The sequence below is a fragment of the Encephalitozoon hellem genome, chromosome IV, assembly GCF_000277815.2.
Source record: "Encephalitozoon hellem ATCC 50504 chromosome IV, complete sequence".
Lineage (NCBI taxonomy): Eukaryota > Fungi > Microsporidia > Unikaryonidae > Encephalitozoon > Encephalitozoon hellem.
Window position 1 is genome coordinate 14,608 of NC_018471.1, and position 12,891 is coordinate 27,498.

The window sequence follows — 12,891 nt, forward strand, 5'->3', positions numbered from 1 at the left end:
ATTATTTATTTTCTTTTTTCTCCATAAATCCATGCTCTAGAAAGAAGTTGTATAAAGAATCGGTTTCTTTCAAAAACCCGAAGAGTCTATTGAAATCTTCTTTTGTGCATCTCTTTCCCCCGGTTAGGCAAGAAACCATTTCTTTCCTTATTCCGATGTATGTGTCGAGTGGTATCCCATGAGTTTTGCACAGTCTCCTTTCCTCTTCGTCGACAAAGTACTCTGAAGATAAGACATCCTTGAAATTTGGCACGCTGCTGCCTTCCTGCTTACATTTGCTTAACAGCTCACGAAGCTTCTCCTCTATGTATATCCCACGGAAAAAGGTATTGAAATCTGACCTGGTCAAATATGGTGCAATCCATCCAATCCCATCTACAACCTTGCAATCCTTATCCTTTTTCTCTAGAGCACCCATGTCTACTAGATTTTTCTCTAGTATAGCGTGCTTCCTTCTATTTCTAAACTTAATTACCTTCATATACGAGTCGAGGACAGCATCCACAACTCTCCTTTCTATTTCTCCTTCATCTGGGCTAAGGTCTTTTATGGTGCCTTCGTATTCATTCATGTATTCAACATCAAAGTCCCTTCTATAAGGCATATACGAACCGATTGTTCCTCTATAAGGATTGCTTGCCCTCTCTGCCACCCGAGGCAACTCGTCTTCTCTCTTTTCAAACTTAAACACTTTGTAAAAGTGTTTCTCAACATCCTTTTCCTTTCCGATATATTTAGAAATCCCAGACCAATTTCCTATTCCAGAAACGCTAAGACCTTCCATGAACAAAATTTCTTCCATAAGAGTCCATCTTTCTTCATGAATCTGAGTGTCCATTTTTGACACCACTCTATATTTGTGGTATTTACTGTGTAAGGATATCTCCACTTGGTTTACAAAGCACGAAAGACATAGATCTATTTCACATTCAAAGCACTTTATATATGTAAGGCTTGTTGTTTCAACAAAGCAGTTGTCACAAAGTATCGATATTCCTCCAAACTCATCCGAGAATGAAAAGGCCATGGGAATGTTTTATTCTTGTTTTTTGAATGATTCCACAGTTATTTCCATACTAGCAATAAACTTGAAGATCCAGCTGGTTTCTTTATAGCAATTGGAACGGGTGCAAATAAAGTACATGTCTACAAGACCCTTGCATAGGTCCCTATGGTAGTATTCGATGACACAGGAGAGGATGAGTTGGAAAGTACCTTGTTAAGCCATATCGATATCCCATACTTCAGGAACAATCCATCGTATATATCTCTCTGGCAGAAGTACTATTATAAGAACAATAGCCCGCATGTGCTCTTCCTGATGAAATACAAAAAGATATCTCAATACTATCATTGGATTTATGTAGAGTTATCGAGGTTTTTTATGAGGAATAATCACTACGGAGCATGTAAAGCAATTCTTAACATGGGAATAGCATGCAATGCATATGACCGAAGGGTCTTGGAAGACGAGCTAAGGAAGATTCCGGCATCGGCCAATCTCTTCTCTGAAAATGAGGTTAATGCTTTGCTGAATCCAAAGGGGTTCACTGTGCTGGGGAAGGTTTGGAACTCCTACCAAGAAGCCTTGTTTTACAATAGAGAGTTGTTTATTTTCGATCATGAAGAGATGTCTTTCGAAGAGTATAGAAGCAGGTCATACATTAAAAAACCAAGGCCATCTCCAGAGGAATGTGTGGCAAGGATTGGCATGAAGCATTTGGCAGATTGCTCGAAGTCAGGCGGAGATGGAGAACTTGAGAACAAGAGAAAATGTAAACTGGCAAATGCAAATAGAATTCTAGTTGCAGGACAGGAAATAGTAATCGATGGGTATACTTATTACATCAAAGAGATTATGGATGGAAATAGATACAGAATGACATGCTTGTCTGAAGAAGCTCCCGAAGATCTTGTGCACAAAGGAGATGTCATGCTTCAAGAGGTAACAAAGACCTCCATAGATCTGGCTTTGAGGCTGAATCCTGATTATGTTCCTAAATTTGTTGTAAAAGAGTTAGGTTCGAGAACGTTTTTACTTTATGAGTTTTGTACATTTGGAACTCTCAAAAACTGCCTAAATATATCTGATGCTATAAAATCTCGAATCGCTTTATACTTTGTAAGCCAGCTTGCTGAAATACTCGATGAAATGAAGGAAAAGAAGTGTAAATTTGTAGCATTCTCATTGGAAAGCCTCTGCGTTTCTGAGGATTGCATGCTTAAGATAGCTGATTTTAACCTATCTTCAGAAGATCCAGAAATGAGTTATGAATATATAGTCAAAGATGCTCTGTCACAATACTGCAGAATTCCTTCTGACGATCAGGATGCTGTCCAAAAAGCCAGAAGTATTCTCCGAAACACAGACTTGAAGGGGCTTATTACGGGATATAGAATACATCTATACGAAAGGATATGTGGGTACTGCTGAGGGATTACCTATACTAATACTACCAAGTACAGCCAACGGCCCTTTTTCTGGGAGGATACTGTACTTTTGTAAATCCTGCTTTGAAAGGCTTTTCATATCAATTCAATTTTCAGAAGGCCCTAGGAGATGTCCCCATATTTCTATAGCTTGCCAATAGAAGAGCACAAGAATAAAATACTAGATGAGATAAGAAGATCCAAAGTGTGTATAATAAAGGGCCCGACTGGCTGTGGAAAGTCAACATATATCCCATATCTACTATCTCTCTCTTTTCCTTCCTGCAGAATTGCCATCATAGAGCCACGTAGAATAGCTGTTACATCACTTCATAGCACCCTTTCCAGTACTATGGAAGGTGTAGGATACAAGATGAGGTTCAGCAAGAGCATCAAGAAAGACACCAAAACAATCATATATACCGACGGTAGTTTCCTAAACGAGGTCATCGAAAGAGAGTTTGACTACATCATTGTTGACGAAGTGCACGAAAGATCAATTAGGACGGATGTCATTCTAGGGCTGTTCAAAAATAGCATCAGGAATATGAAGGGAAAGGTGATACTGATGAGTGCAACTGTTGATACACAAAAGTTAGCTAGTTACTTCAAGGCCAGCGTGCTAGACATTCCCGGCGTGCCACACCCCGTAAAGATAGAATATTTGCCTGAATGCACAAGTGACTATATTGTAGAGTCTTACAGCACTATCAAAAGAATACTTCTTTCAAAAGAGAATGTGTGTGAGGGACTTGAGGTCAGAAACAAAGACATTCTTGTCTTTCTACCTGGAGAAGAGGATATCAATGAGCTATATACACTTCTGAAAAAGCTTCCTGTGATCAGGGTCTACAAGATATTTTCTGCACTAAGTGACAAAGAACAGAACAAGATCTATGAACCCTCCAGTCTAAGGAAAGTTATTCTCTCAACCAACATATGTGAGACTTCGCTGACAATACCTGGAATTGGATATGTCATAGATACAGGGCTCCACAAAGTGAAAATATATGATCAAATGAGTTGTTTAGGGATACAGGCCATTTCTAAGGAGTCAGCAGATCAGAGACTAGGAAGATGTAATAGAACAGGCCCTGGGATCTGTTATAGGTTGTACACAGAACATGTGTATAACACATTGCCTCCGCACCAGAGTCCTGAGATTTGCAGGTCTGATTTGTGCCAAGTATTTCTACAGCTCTTAGTCCACAGAAAGAATCTACTTCGATTTGAGTTCTTGGACTATCCAACACGTGCAAATGCTGTTGCCACTTTATCCTTTCTTTTGGAGAAGGGTTGCATAAGTATTAACAATGTAAAGGAAGATAACAATCCAGATTTAAGTGCAACCTTAGTTCAACAGGATGTCAGCTTGGACTCAATAGAGCTAAATCCCGACGACATCAGATTTAGGATAACAAAGTATGGAAGGCTTGTCCTTAGGCACCCATTTGATGTTCATCTGTCTCATTTTTATCAGCAATGCTTGGACAAAAATGCTGGATACTTGGGTTCTATCCTTGTGTCTTTGATAGGCCAGGATGGCTGTAACTTCCTGAAGCACAAAAACAAGAGTCAAAAAACAGACATCGAGTTTCTGGTATACCTCTTAGAAGGATATTTGGAGTCTGAGGACACAAAAGAGTACTGCATAAAGCACGAGGTGGGGATGAAATACATGGAAACTGCAAAGAAGATTTTTTTGGGGCTGAACAGAAAGAAGAGCGGAGATATTGAGATGGTGGAAAGGATTTTCAGCTTTGCATACAAACACAATCTCTGTGAGAGAATGAAGGACGGAAGCTACAGGCATCTTGGGAGTAATGAGGTGGTATGGATACATCCAAGCAGCTGCTTTTTCAAGCGAAAAGACAGATTTGTTGTGTTTGTGGATGCCTTCTATACAACTAAGGCGTATGCAAGAATTGTAGGAAAGTACTTTAAATCAAGTTAAGATAATAAGCAAAACGAGAAATAAATTGTTGAAAGGTTTATTTGAATTTTGAAGGTTTGTTGCGGTTTCTAAAGCAGTTCGTATTCATCATAGTTTTTTGGAAACGATATTCCGTTCCCAGGGGTGGAATAGCTAGGAGCAACCCAGTCTATAGGGTTACTTCCAAATACCTGCTTCCAGTTCTGCTTTAGGCTAAGGTTGTAAGGATTTAACACCCTTCTATCTGTGATATCTGTTAATGTTGTCATTGGGCCCTCTTGGAATATATGACTGAATGAATGGTCTGCATTGATGTAGTCATTGAGAGCATAGTGTTCTATTGTTGTCTCATTCAGTCCTATGAGCCATGTGTGGAATATCAGGAGTGACAAATTAAAAATGAATTCGATTCCCAGCAGTGTTATTGACACTATGTAATTCACCCGATGAACTTCAGTCTTAGGACTGCGTACTATCATATAAATAGATATGGTCATTATAAAAAAAATAACCGATATCAGATTTACAACCATGAACTGGTAGAAAAACTTGTAGTTGTGAAATCCAATGCAGGTATTTAGCAGCGCACAATGATGATCATATCTAAGATAACATCTTTTACATGTTCCACAATGATGGGCTCGGGGCGGCTTGTATGTTTTGCATTTACTACACAGCTTAATCTTTGTGACGCTCTGCTTCATCACTTCTTCTTCCACAAACTTGTTCATCCCTTTCATCTTAAGATCGTATCCTTCTTGAGGAACATCCGGAAATATCTCTAAGGTGCTCACACCCTCGTTTATGAACAGCTTCATGTAGAACATTGCCTTGTAAGTCACTATTACATGGTATGCAACAAACACAACAAAGACTGTCCAAGAATCAAACTCGGTGTCTTCCAGGCATAGGAGCCCAACAAAAACAAAATATATGTAAAGCTCCAAGGCCGGATATATTATAAAGACAGCTACTCTAAAAGCTTCGCTCCAGAATTCTTTCCATGCCATTCCTGTTATTTTTATGGGTTCAGGTCCCAGACACAACCATTTAAATCAACAATACAAAGTAAAGACTGATAGAAAATTCAATTTCTGATTTAGTTGCCATATATATTTATTTGTTTTGATAAAATAAGAAATTAGTAACTTTATTAGAATTATAGATGGGCATAGATAAAATATCACGCATGCTGCATCTTGGGAACTACTGCCCTGATGCTGTGCTACGGCTCCCCCACCTTCTTTCCAACAATCTTTGGATTCTGTGCAGAGAGCTTTGCTATTGCCATTGCTTTATAATCAAATGTACAGCCATGCTGGTCATGGAATCTATGCATAATGCAGTATGTATTTCCACATCTACAGCTATAGTTGTTCGTTAGTTTTAGTCTCTTGCCACACTTTCCACAGGACATAGCTCCACTCTCCTTTTTTTCTACCGTGTTGATCTCTGCAACATGTTTTTTTCTTTGCAGATTACATGAAGGAATGGCTATCTTTCTCTTCTTATGGATCTGAGGATCGCCAATGTGCTCACAGCGTACCGACTCTTCCTTCTTAACATCATCCTCGCTTCTTATCTCTTCCTCCATTCTCCGAACAAAGTCCTCCATTTTCATCGGCTCCAAATAATCCATTTTTTAAGTTTATTCTTTAGCCTCAAAAGACGGGGGAGGATGCCAATAAAAATCGTTACTTTGTAAGAATGGTAGGACACCAGGGCCTTCATGGCCAAACAGTTTTCTTGGGAACAGGAATACAAAAGAACATGGGAAGACAGAAATGATAGAAAGGTGAATGAGTTTAACATGGAGACCGAAACCTTTTACAGTAACAATAGAAAGGGGATAGTGAGGCACCTCCATGTCATAGTAGATGTCTCTGAGGCAATAGACAAGTCTGACTTCCTTCCCACGTTCAGGACAAATGTGGCAAGGATCCTTGAGGACTTTATTCCATCGTTCTACAATGAGAACCCTTTGTCGACCCTCTCTTTTCTTAGTACTAGAGATGTTTGTGTGAAGTACATAAGTAGTATGGACATGGACATTCATGCATTTCTCGGACAGACAGGTTCAAAATGGTTTTCACTGCTAAATGGACTCGAGGGATCCATAGAGATCATGGAAAACACCATGCATGTCAAAGAAATCCTTGTAATCGTTGCAAGCACATCTACCAGAGATCCCCATGGATACACTGAGGTACTAAATAGACTCAAGACACATAACATAAAGGTCCATTTCATAAGTCTATGTGGTGAGGTTACTCTGTATAAGTCAATATCTAAGGCCACTGGAGGAAGGTTTTATGTCCCAATCGACGTGGGCCACCTATCCATGATCATGAAGGAGCTGTCCCATCCCACAGACTTCAATGGGACAACGCTCAGTCTAGTCAAAATAGGCTTTCCTCTGCCAACAATGGAATCCTCGGTATGTGCCTGCCATTTGGAAGTGAAGAGCGTTGGATACGAATGCCCAGTATGCAAGACCATGGTCTGCTCGCTTCCCATATCGTGTCCAATATGCAACACTCAGCTTGTATCCACGTTGAATCTCTCAAAATCCCTACGATTTATTTATCCACTAAAGCCATTTATCGAGAGGGCAGAAGACGCATGCAGAATATGCCAAAACAAAGGCGCGTATCAATGTGATCTCTGCAAGAGCACATACTGCAGCTATTGTAATGGGTTCGTTCATAGCACTTTGAGCTTCTGTATCTACTGTGAATTGCCACACAACTAGAGCATGCATACTTTCACCAATAATCTGATATTAAAATGTCACTAGAAGTATCTCTAACCTCGCCTGGAGAAGAAGCCCCTGGATCTTGCCCGTGGTGCCAATTAATTCTGTTCCACAGGCTTATTTGGCCGACAACTTCTTTTCCCAGTATCCTTGTAGATGATCTCATTATGAGATCCCTATTTGAATATAAATAGCTTTGGAGGTTGGCTTTTCTTATGAACCTAACATCAAAGACACTTGGAATCAGCCTCTTCAATACTGCGTATGCATTGCAGGATCCAGAGATCCTTTCTATCTTAACGATTCTAAGTTTCCTATGGCAGCCTTCGATTTTTGTCTTGCAGAATATTCTATTTTCTCTGAGAACAAACTCCTTAGGGAAGTTTACGCTAACAGGTGTTACAAACTCTATGCAACTGTCGCTCGCCAAGACACTTCCGCAGCCGGATGTGTAGATAAGAATGCTATACTCACATGCCTCAAATTTTCTTTCACGCATGAATGCAGGAATACTACTCATAATAAAATGTTCACCCTGATGACTGTAAACAAAGAATTGAGAGATATCCTGAACGGGTATCATGACAACATAAAGTCGAAGATCGGAGAAAACAAGCTGGACGAAGCCATATACCTAGTTGATTCGTTATCAGCAACATTCAAGTTTCCACCTTCCTCCTATGATAGGTCGCCATGCACCCCTTATAGCAATGAAGTGTCCGAAAAATATGAGATTAAGGAGTATGTGAACGCATCCTTCATTCCAACGTCGGAGACGTTGTTTATAGCTGCACAGAATCCAAAGGACGAAAAAAGAGATGCTTTTATTGATCTCCTGGTGAAATCGAAAGCCAATCTTGTTATATCTCTGATCAATGACCCGAAATACTTCGAAGAAGAATGGCTCCAGAGCAGGAAGGTCATAAAGCACATGGGCAAGGACCTGTTTATCGATGAGGTCTATAATGTTCGAGGAAGAAGTGTAAGAAGACTTAGGTACATCAACTGGGTTGACTTCTCTGTGATCACGCAGGAGGAAATGGAGACTTTCCACTCCTATTTCGACTCAATCCGCACAGACCCTGTGGTTGTGCACTGCATTGCAGGTGTTGGAAGGACAGGGACGTTCATTATGTATGATATTCTTAAAAAAATGAAGGGCATCACTCTAGATACATTTGTGGATGTCTTCCTAAATCTTAGGAGTAAAAGAGCGCATCTTGTGACGAACAAAGCTCAGCTGGAATTCTTAAAAGATATTTTCCTGAAGGATTAAGAGGAGTCAATAAAGCAAGGTTATTATTATAGCCGACATGGGATTCTTTTTAATTCTTTTTAACGATCAACACATCCTCGATGTATGAAGTGCAAACGTTCTCGTCTGTCTCTGCCCTTGTTTTCTCGTTAAGGACAACGGGTGACGTGTGTATCTGAACAGAAGAGAGCTTCTTGGGCTCCCCTACCATTCCAACTGTATTTATCGGATGCCCAACCCTTATGTTTATCTTCTCAGAGCATACAACGTATTTTTGAGTGCATGCCTGGCAAAGCAAGAAGAACATGTATGTATGGGAAGAAACTAGCGGGCTGATAGAAGAGTCCAGGAGCATGAATACTGTAGAAAAAAGACCTATGATGTTTTTTGGCATAAAGGCCGTCTTGTCAAAGCACAGGGGCGAAATACTCAGCAATCCCTTCCCTAAAGACACAAGGCCTTGTGCAATCTTAAGCATGGGAAGGACCTTTGAATCCTTGTAGTAATAGGAGTATTGCTGGTCCAGAATCTTGTTTATGCGAGAATTCAGCGTACCAGCGCCAATAAAGCCCAACGATATGATTGTAGATATGATACAATTTGTTTCTCCGATATTTAGGGACTTTTCTAGAATATCTAGAACATTTACTTGTGGGTTCGATGGATACAATAGACTGTAACATAGAGGGAGAACACTTCTTAGGTGAGAGGAGTCCAGCAGCAAGGAAGAGGAAACAATTCTTGCCACCATCTGACTTGATGTTTCATCCCCGATCGATACCAGGGCACAGCTTAGCAGCCCAAGAGATTCAAGAAGTGCATCTGTATCTCCGGTGAATGAATCAGTCAAAATGGATTCGATGATGTTCGAATCTCCAGTCCCCACGTACTGAAACCCCCTGATCAATATGCTTTCGTGTTTACTAAGAGTACCTCCTATCTCCATTATCCCACACTCAACGTCCTTTCTACGGTAAAATAGACATGCTAATCCTAGCATCAAAAACCTAAAAAATTGTGTCTCCGACTCTTTTTCTTTTTCCACAAATGTCTGTAGCATAAGAGACGTGAGGTCCTCATCAGCGCTTCCACAGAATACACTTCCTAGTGTGAAGGCAGTAAAGAATACAACCTCGTTGCTATCAGAAAACATAAGGGGCTGAAGAAGATCCCGGACCTCTTCAGACCGTGTTCCAGAAAACATGGACTCAATTCCTAGGAGAGTGGCTATGACATGAATGGTATTCGTAGATTGCAGATTGCTTGACAGAAGTGCGAGAATCGCCGGTCTCTCCTCAAAGTTCTTCAGTCCAGATAGTGCGAGGCCTAGAAGGCTTCCTGTCTTCCTATGCGAAATATCTGCAAATATATGCTCCTGAAGGGTTTCCATCACCTTTTCTGAATTCCATGATTCAATCACTCCTATGGATCCAAAGACAGAGATTAGATCGGGCACATCACATCCAAGGATGGTCTCATAGTCCAAAGGAACTCTAGGGTCTCCCTCCTGAGGCAGAAACATCGGGTCTCGCCCATATCCCATGTGAACAAACCCATTAGCAATGGCAATCGATGCAAGCTGTTTTGTGTCTTTGTCGTATTTAAAACCCTTAAGAATCCCGTCGATTTTGCTTGGCTTATCTATTTCCAACTCGGCCCCAACACTCCTATAGACATCCTTGACATATCCATTGGAAAGTATGTATCTTTCGTTGGGGTCAGAGGTCTCGTAATACAGATCGCATCTGGCAAGTATGTACAGACATTGCTCCTTGTAGTCTTTGTCTTCTATGCCTCTCACATATTCAATAGCCTCTCCAATCCTTTGGCGTTTTATCAGTCCAACAACATACCTCGAATGGTCGTTCATTTTGAGATAGACCCCGAGAATAACATCAGAAAGCTCGACAAATGAGGCCATATCTTCTAGGTAAAGTACTATTCTATTGTAGTTATGAGTGTCGACGTAGTCTAGGACAACTTCAACCCCGCCAATCTCAATCAGAAAATCTATTGCTTCAAATTCTGCATTGTGCTTAAATAGAAAGTCAATACACTTCCTTCCAACATCCTTAGTTCTCTCAAAGGGAAAATCCATCTTACCGACCTTTGTATCGGCAATACATCCCGTCAGCTTCTTAACATATAAGTGTCCCCATTCCTTGAGGTCAATTATGTTTCCTTCAACTCTATATTCCAAAAGCTTCTTCTCATCGTCAATGACACATATTGCACTTATTATATCACACAGTCGCCTCCTATTATCTCCAACAATCTCTTTGCATATATCTTCAAGCACAGGCAAATTGTCTGCAAGATATTGAAAATTTATTGTGTCGATGGATTTTGAATGAGATGACTTTGTTATATCGAATAGCATGTTCAATGCATTATTCTGGATGTCTACGTCAGAATCCCTGATTCTTTCAACTATTATTTTCAGCTCGTCTTCCTCCATTTTCAGGGGTTTGTTTTTCGCAAATTAAACCTGAAGAATATTGAAGGACACCTCTAGACTGCAAACTTGGGAGATGCAGATCGAAATCTATTTTGTTTCACAAGCTTCTTGTTGCAAGATTGTAGGGAGTACTTTTAATACACTGTTTAATCACTTCTTCTTTTTCTCAAGCATGTCGATTCCGCTATCGATAACAGATGCTATGTGTCCCACAGTGTGATGTTTCGGCGAATGCTTAATGAGAATAATCTGCTCAAAAAACTCCTTGTCCACGGACTTAAAAACAACAACGGGGTTTTCATTCTTGCTGAGAGAGCATCGAATCCTTTTTATGTGTATAAGCTCTCCTGGCAAGTAGAGCTTCGGGTACATGTTTGTGTCCTTAAGATAAGACAGAACCAGATCAATATCTTTATCAACCTCTCCGCTGAAGTCTAGTGGGCCATGTCTTTCTCCGATCGAGCAGCAGAGAAACTTGAGGTCTAGCATGCTTCCATAGCTCATCCGAGGTACTATGTCATTTCCATAGCTAATTATAGTTATTCCGTCTCCAAATTTGGATGCTATTTCCTCAGAAACCACAGGAGGACTTGAAAAGACCACCGCCTCCACATTTATGCCTTTTAGAAGTTTCATTTCATTGATCATTATTTTAACCAGGATCGAAATCGCTCCTCCAAGAGAGTGTCCTAGCAGAAGAAGCTTCTTTACGCTTAACCTTTTTAAGATACCTTCAATCTCATCTATGTGATTACTTATAAAGTGGGTTGCCAACTTCTTGAATCCATTGTGTACAAAGCCAGTTCCAAACTCTGTGTACTCACAGTTTATATCTTGGATGGTTTCCTCAGAGTTTGTAGTCCCTTTAAATGAAACTATGACTCTTTCATATTCCCTATCGTAAAAGACAATGTGCTGAACTACCTCAGAAGGTTCCAGGTGCATCAAAAGCAAGTCCCTGTCTTCTATTCCTATGAGCCTGAGCACTGCCCTTCTATCGCTTGGAATTAATTCATCAACCTGTGCTTGCGATGTAAGAAAAATGCTGGGCCAGCTATTGGCATACGACCCCATTGCGAAGTAAAACAACCTCTTTATCTTCCGAAGCATCTGCAAACTGCATAGTAAATATCCATCGCTGGATAGTATACTTGCCATGCATACAGACCTTTTATACATGTTATTTTTATCGTACGGTGAGCGGCCCAATGGCAAATTCAACCTGAAGAATCGTTTTTTGTTGTCCTCTGCTTTTTCTGCATCATCCTTCCTAGTGGGAAAGCTTTTATTGTAGCTTACTTCGTGGAAGATTCTTGGAAGACATTCATGAGTTATCTCTAAAATAAGATCAACATTCCTGGTGGACAATGCATTGATCTCTGTTATAGTCTTTTCAACCAGAAGCCCTCCAAATAGTATGTTCAGCCTGCATCCATGGCTTCCTCTGTTTACATAGTCCAACAGCTTCTTTATGTTCAAAATCGTCCCTGCTTTTTCGCTGCTAAAAAAAAACCCAAACACTTTCTGGACAAATCCACTTATCTCATCCTCTTCCTCTACCCCTCGTTCTCCATGCAACCTTCTCTCAAACACATAGTGTAGCCTTCCTATTACTTCTCTCTCTTCAAAGTTATAGCTACTTGCCTTATCGCGGTACCTTCCATGAAAAATTTCCAGCGAGTGCTCCTCTTTCTCGTTTCCATTTCGGAAGAAAGAATGGTTTAACATAGCAAATCCAGTGCATAGGTTCCAAGGAAAGGATCTTTTCATCAGTAGGATCTTGCTGTCGCCTATAATTGTGTTGTGAAATTTCTTGAAGGTCATGACAACCCTGTCCTCAAAGATGACTTTCTCGTCGTCATAGCACAGGACTAAGGTGTTGTAGGTGTTCTCGGGAACCTCCACCCTCTTGATTTTTATATCCACTTCCATGTCTGCGTCAAAGGAGAGAGGGTATCCCTGGCACTTATATTTCATCCCTAGTCTCAGAATGTAAACACCCCTTTGTTCGCAACCTATCCTATCAAAGGACTTGGTGAAACATAGCCTACTTTTTACCA

General features: G+C 40.5%; 10 protein-coding genes across 10 annotated transcripts; 4 read left to right on the top strand and 6 right to left on the bottom strand.

Annotated features, from left to right (window-relative positions):
* Window position 1: 1 nt before the first annotated feature.
* Window positions 2-1,027, bottom strand: EHEL_040160 (histone acetyltransferase complex SAGA/ADA subunit ADA2; the record flags this gene model as incomplete). Its single annotated transcript, XM_003887000.1, has 1 exon — window positions 2-1,027. One exon carries the CDS (start codon window positions 1,025-1,027, stop codon window positions 2-4), a length of 1,026 nt encoding a protein of 341 aa, XP_003887049.1.
* Window positions 1,028-1,171: 144 nt separating this feature from the next.
* On the top strand, window positions 1,172-2,434 carry EHEL_040170 (uncharacterized protein; the record flags this gene model as incomplete). Its single annotated transcript, XM_003887001.1, has 1 exon — window positions 1,172-2,434. One exon carries the CDS (start codon window positions 1,172-1,174, stop codon window positions 2,432-2,434), a length of 1,263 nt encoding a protein of 420 aa, XP_003887050.1.
* Window positions 2,435-2,560: 126 nt separating this feature from the next.
* On the top strand, window positions 2,561-4,384 carry EHEL_040180 (HrpA-like helicase; the record flags this gene model as incomplete). Its single annotated transcript, XM_003887002.1, has 1 exon — window positions 2,561-4,384. The coding sequence occupies one exon, from the start codon at window positions 2,561-2,563 to the stop codon at window positions 4,382-4,384; it is 1,824 nt and encodes a 607-aa protein (XP_003887051.1).
* A 68-nt stretch (window positions 4,385-4,452) lies between these two features.
* EHEL_040190 (DHHC-type Zn finger domain-containing protein) lies at window positions 4,453-5,373 on the bottom strand (the record flags this gene model as incomplete). Its single annotated transcript, XM_003887003.1, has 1 exon — window positions 4,453-5,373. One exon carries the CDS (start codon window positions 5,371-5,373, stop codon window positions 4,453-4,455), a length of 921 nt encoding a protein of 306 aa, XP_003887052.1.
* Window positions 5,374-5,588: 215 nt separating this feature from the next.
* On the bottom strand, window positions 5,589-5,984 carry EHEL_040200 (uncharacterized protein; the record flags this gene model as incomplete). Its single annotated transcript, XM_003887004.1, has 1 exon — window positions 5,589-5,984. The coding sequence occupies one exon, from the start codon at window positions 5,982-5,984 to the stop codon at window positions 5,589-5,591; it is 396 nt and encodes a 131-aa protein (XP_003887053.1).
* A 108-nt stretch (window positions 5,985-6,092) lies between these two features.
* On the top strand, window positions 6,093-7,115 carry EHEL_040210 (RNA polymerase II transcription initiation/nucleotide excision repair factor TFIIH subunit SSL1; the record flags this gene model as incomplete). The annotated part of the gene is made up of 1 exon (XM_003887005.1): window positions 6,093-7,115. The coding sequence occupies one exon, from the start codon at window positions 6,093-6,095 to the stop codon at window positions 7,113-7,115; it is 1,023 nt and encodes a 340-aa protein (XP_003887054.1).
* A 13-nt stretch (window positions 7,116-7,128) lies between these two features.
* On the bottom strand, window positions 7,129-7,638 carry EHEL_040220 (uncharacterized protein; the record flags this gene model as incomplete). Its single annotated transcript, XM_003887006.1, has 1 exon — window positions 7,129-7,638. One exon carries the CDS (start codon window positions 7,636-7,638, stop codon window positions 7,129-7,131), a length of 510 nt encoding a protein of 169 aa, XP_003887055.1.
* Window positions 7,639-7,656: 18 nt separating this feature from the next.
* EHEL_040230 (protein tyrosine phosphatase) lies at window positions 7,657-8,394 on the top strand (the record flags this gene model as incomplete). The annotated part of the gene is made up of 1 exon (XM_003887007.1): window positions 7,657-8,394. The coding sequence occupies one exon, from the start codon at window positions 7,657-7,659 to the stop codon at window positions 8,392-8,394; it is 738 nt and encodes a 245-aa protein (XP_003887056.1).
* A 49-nt stretch (window positions 8,395-8,443) lies between these two features.
* EHEL_040240 (26S proteasome regulatory complex protein) lies at window positions 8,444-10,831 on the bottom strand (the record flags this gene model as incomplete). Its single annotated transcript, XM_003887008.1, has 1 exon — window positions 8,444-10,831. The coding sequence occupies one exon, from the start codon at window positions 10,829-10,831 to the stop codon at window positions 8,444-8,446; it is 2,388 nt and encodes a 795-aa protein (XP_003887057.1).
* A 150-nt stretch (window positions 10,832-10,981) lies between these two features.
* Window positions 10,982-12,763, bottom strand: EHEL_040250 (uncharacterized protein; the record flags this gene model as incomplete). The annotated part of the gene is made up of 1 exon (XM_003887009.1): window positions 10,982-12,763. One exon carries the CDS (start codon window positions 12,761-12,763, stop codon window positions 10,982-10,984), a length of 1,782 nt encoding a protein of 593 aa, XP_003887058.1.
* Between the last annotated feature and the right edge of the window lie 128 nt (window positions 12,764-12,891).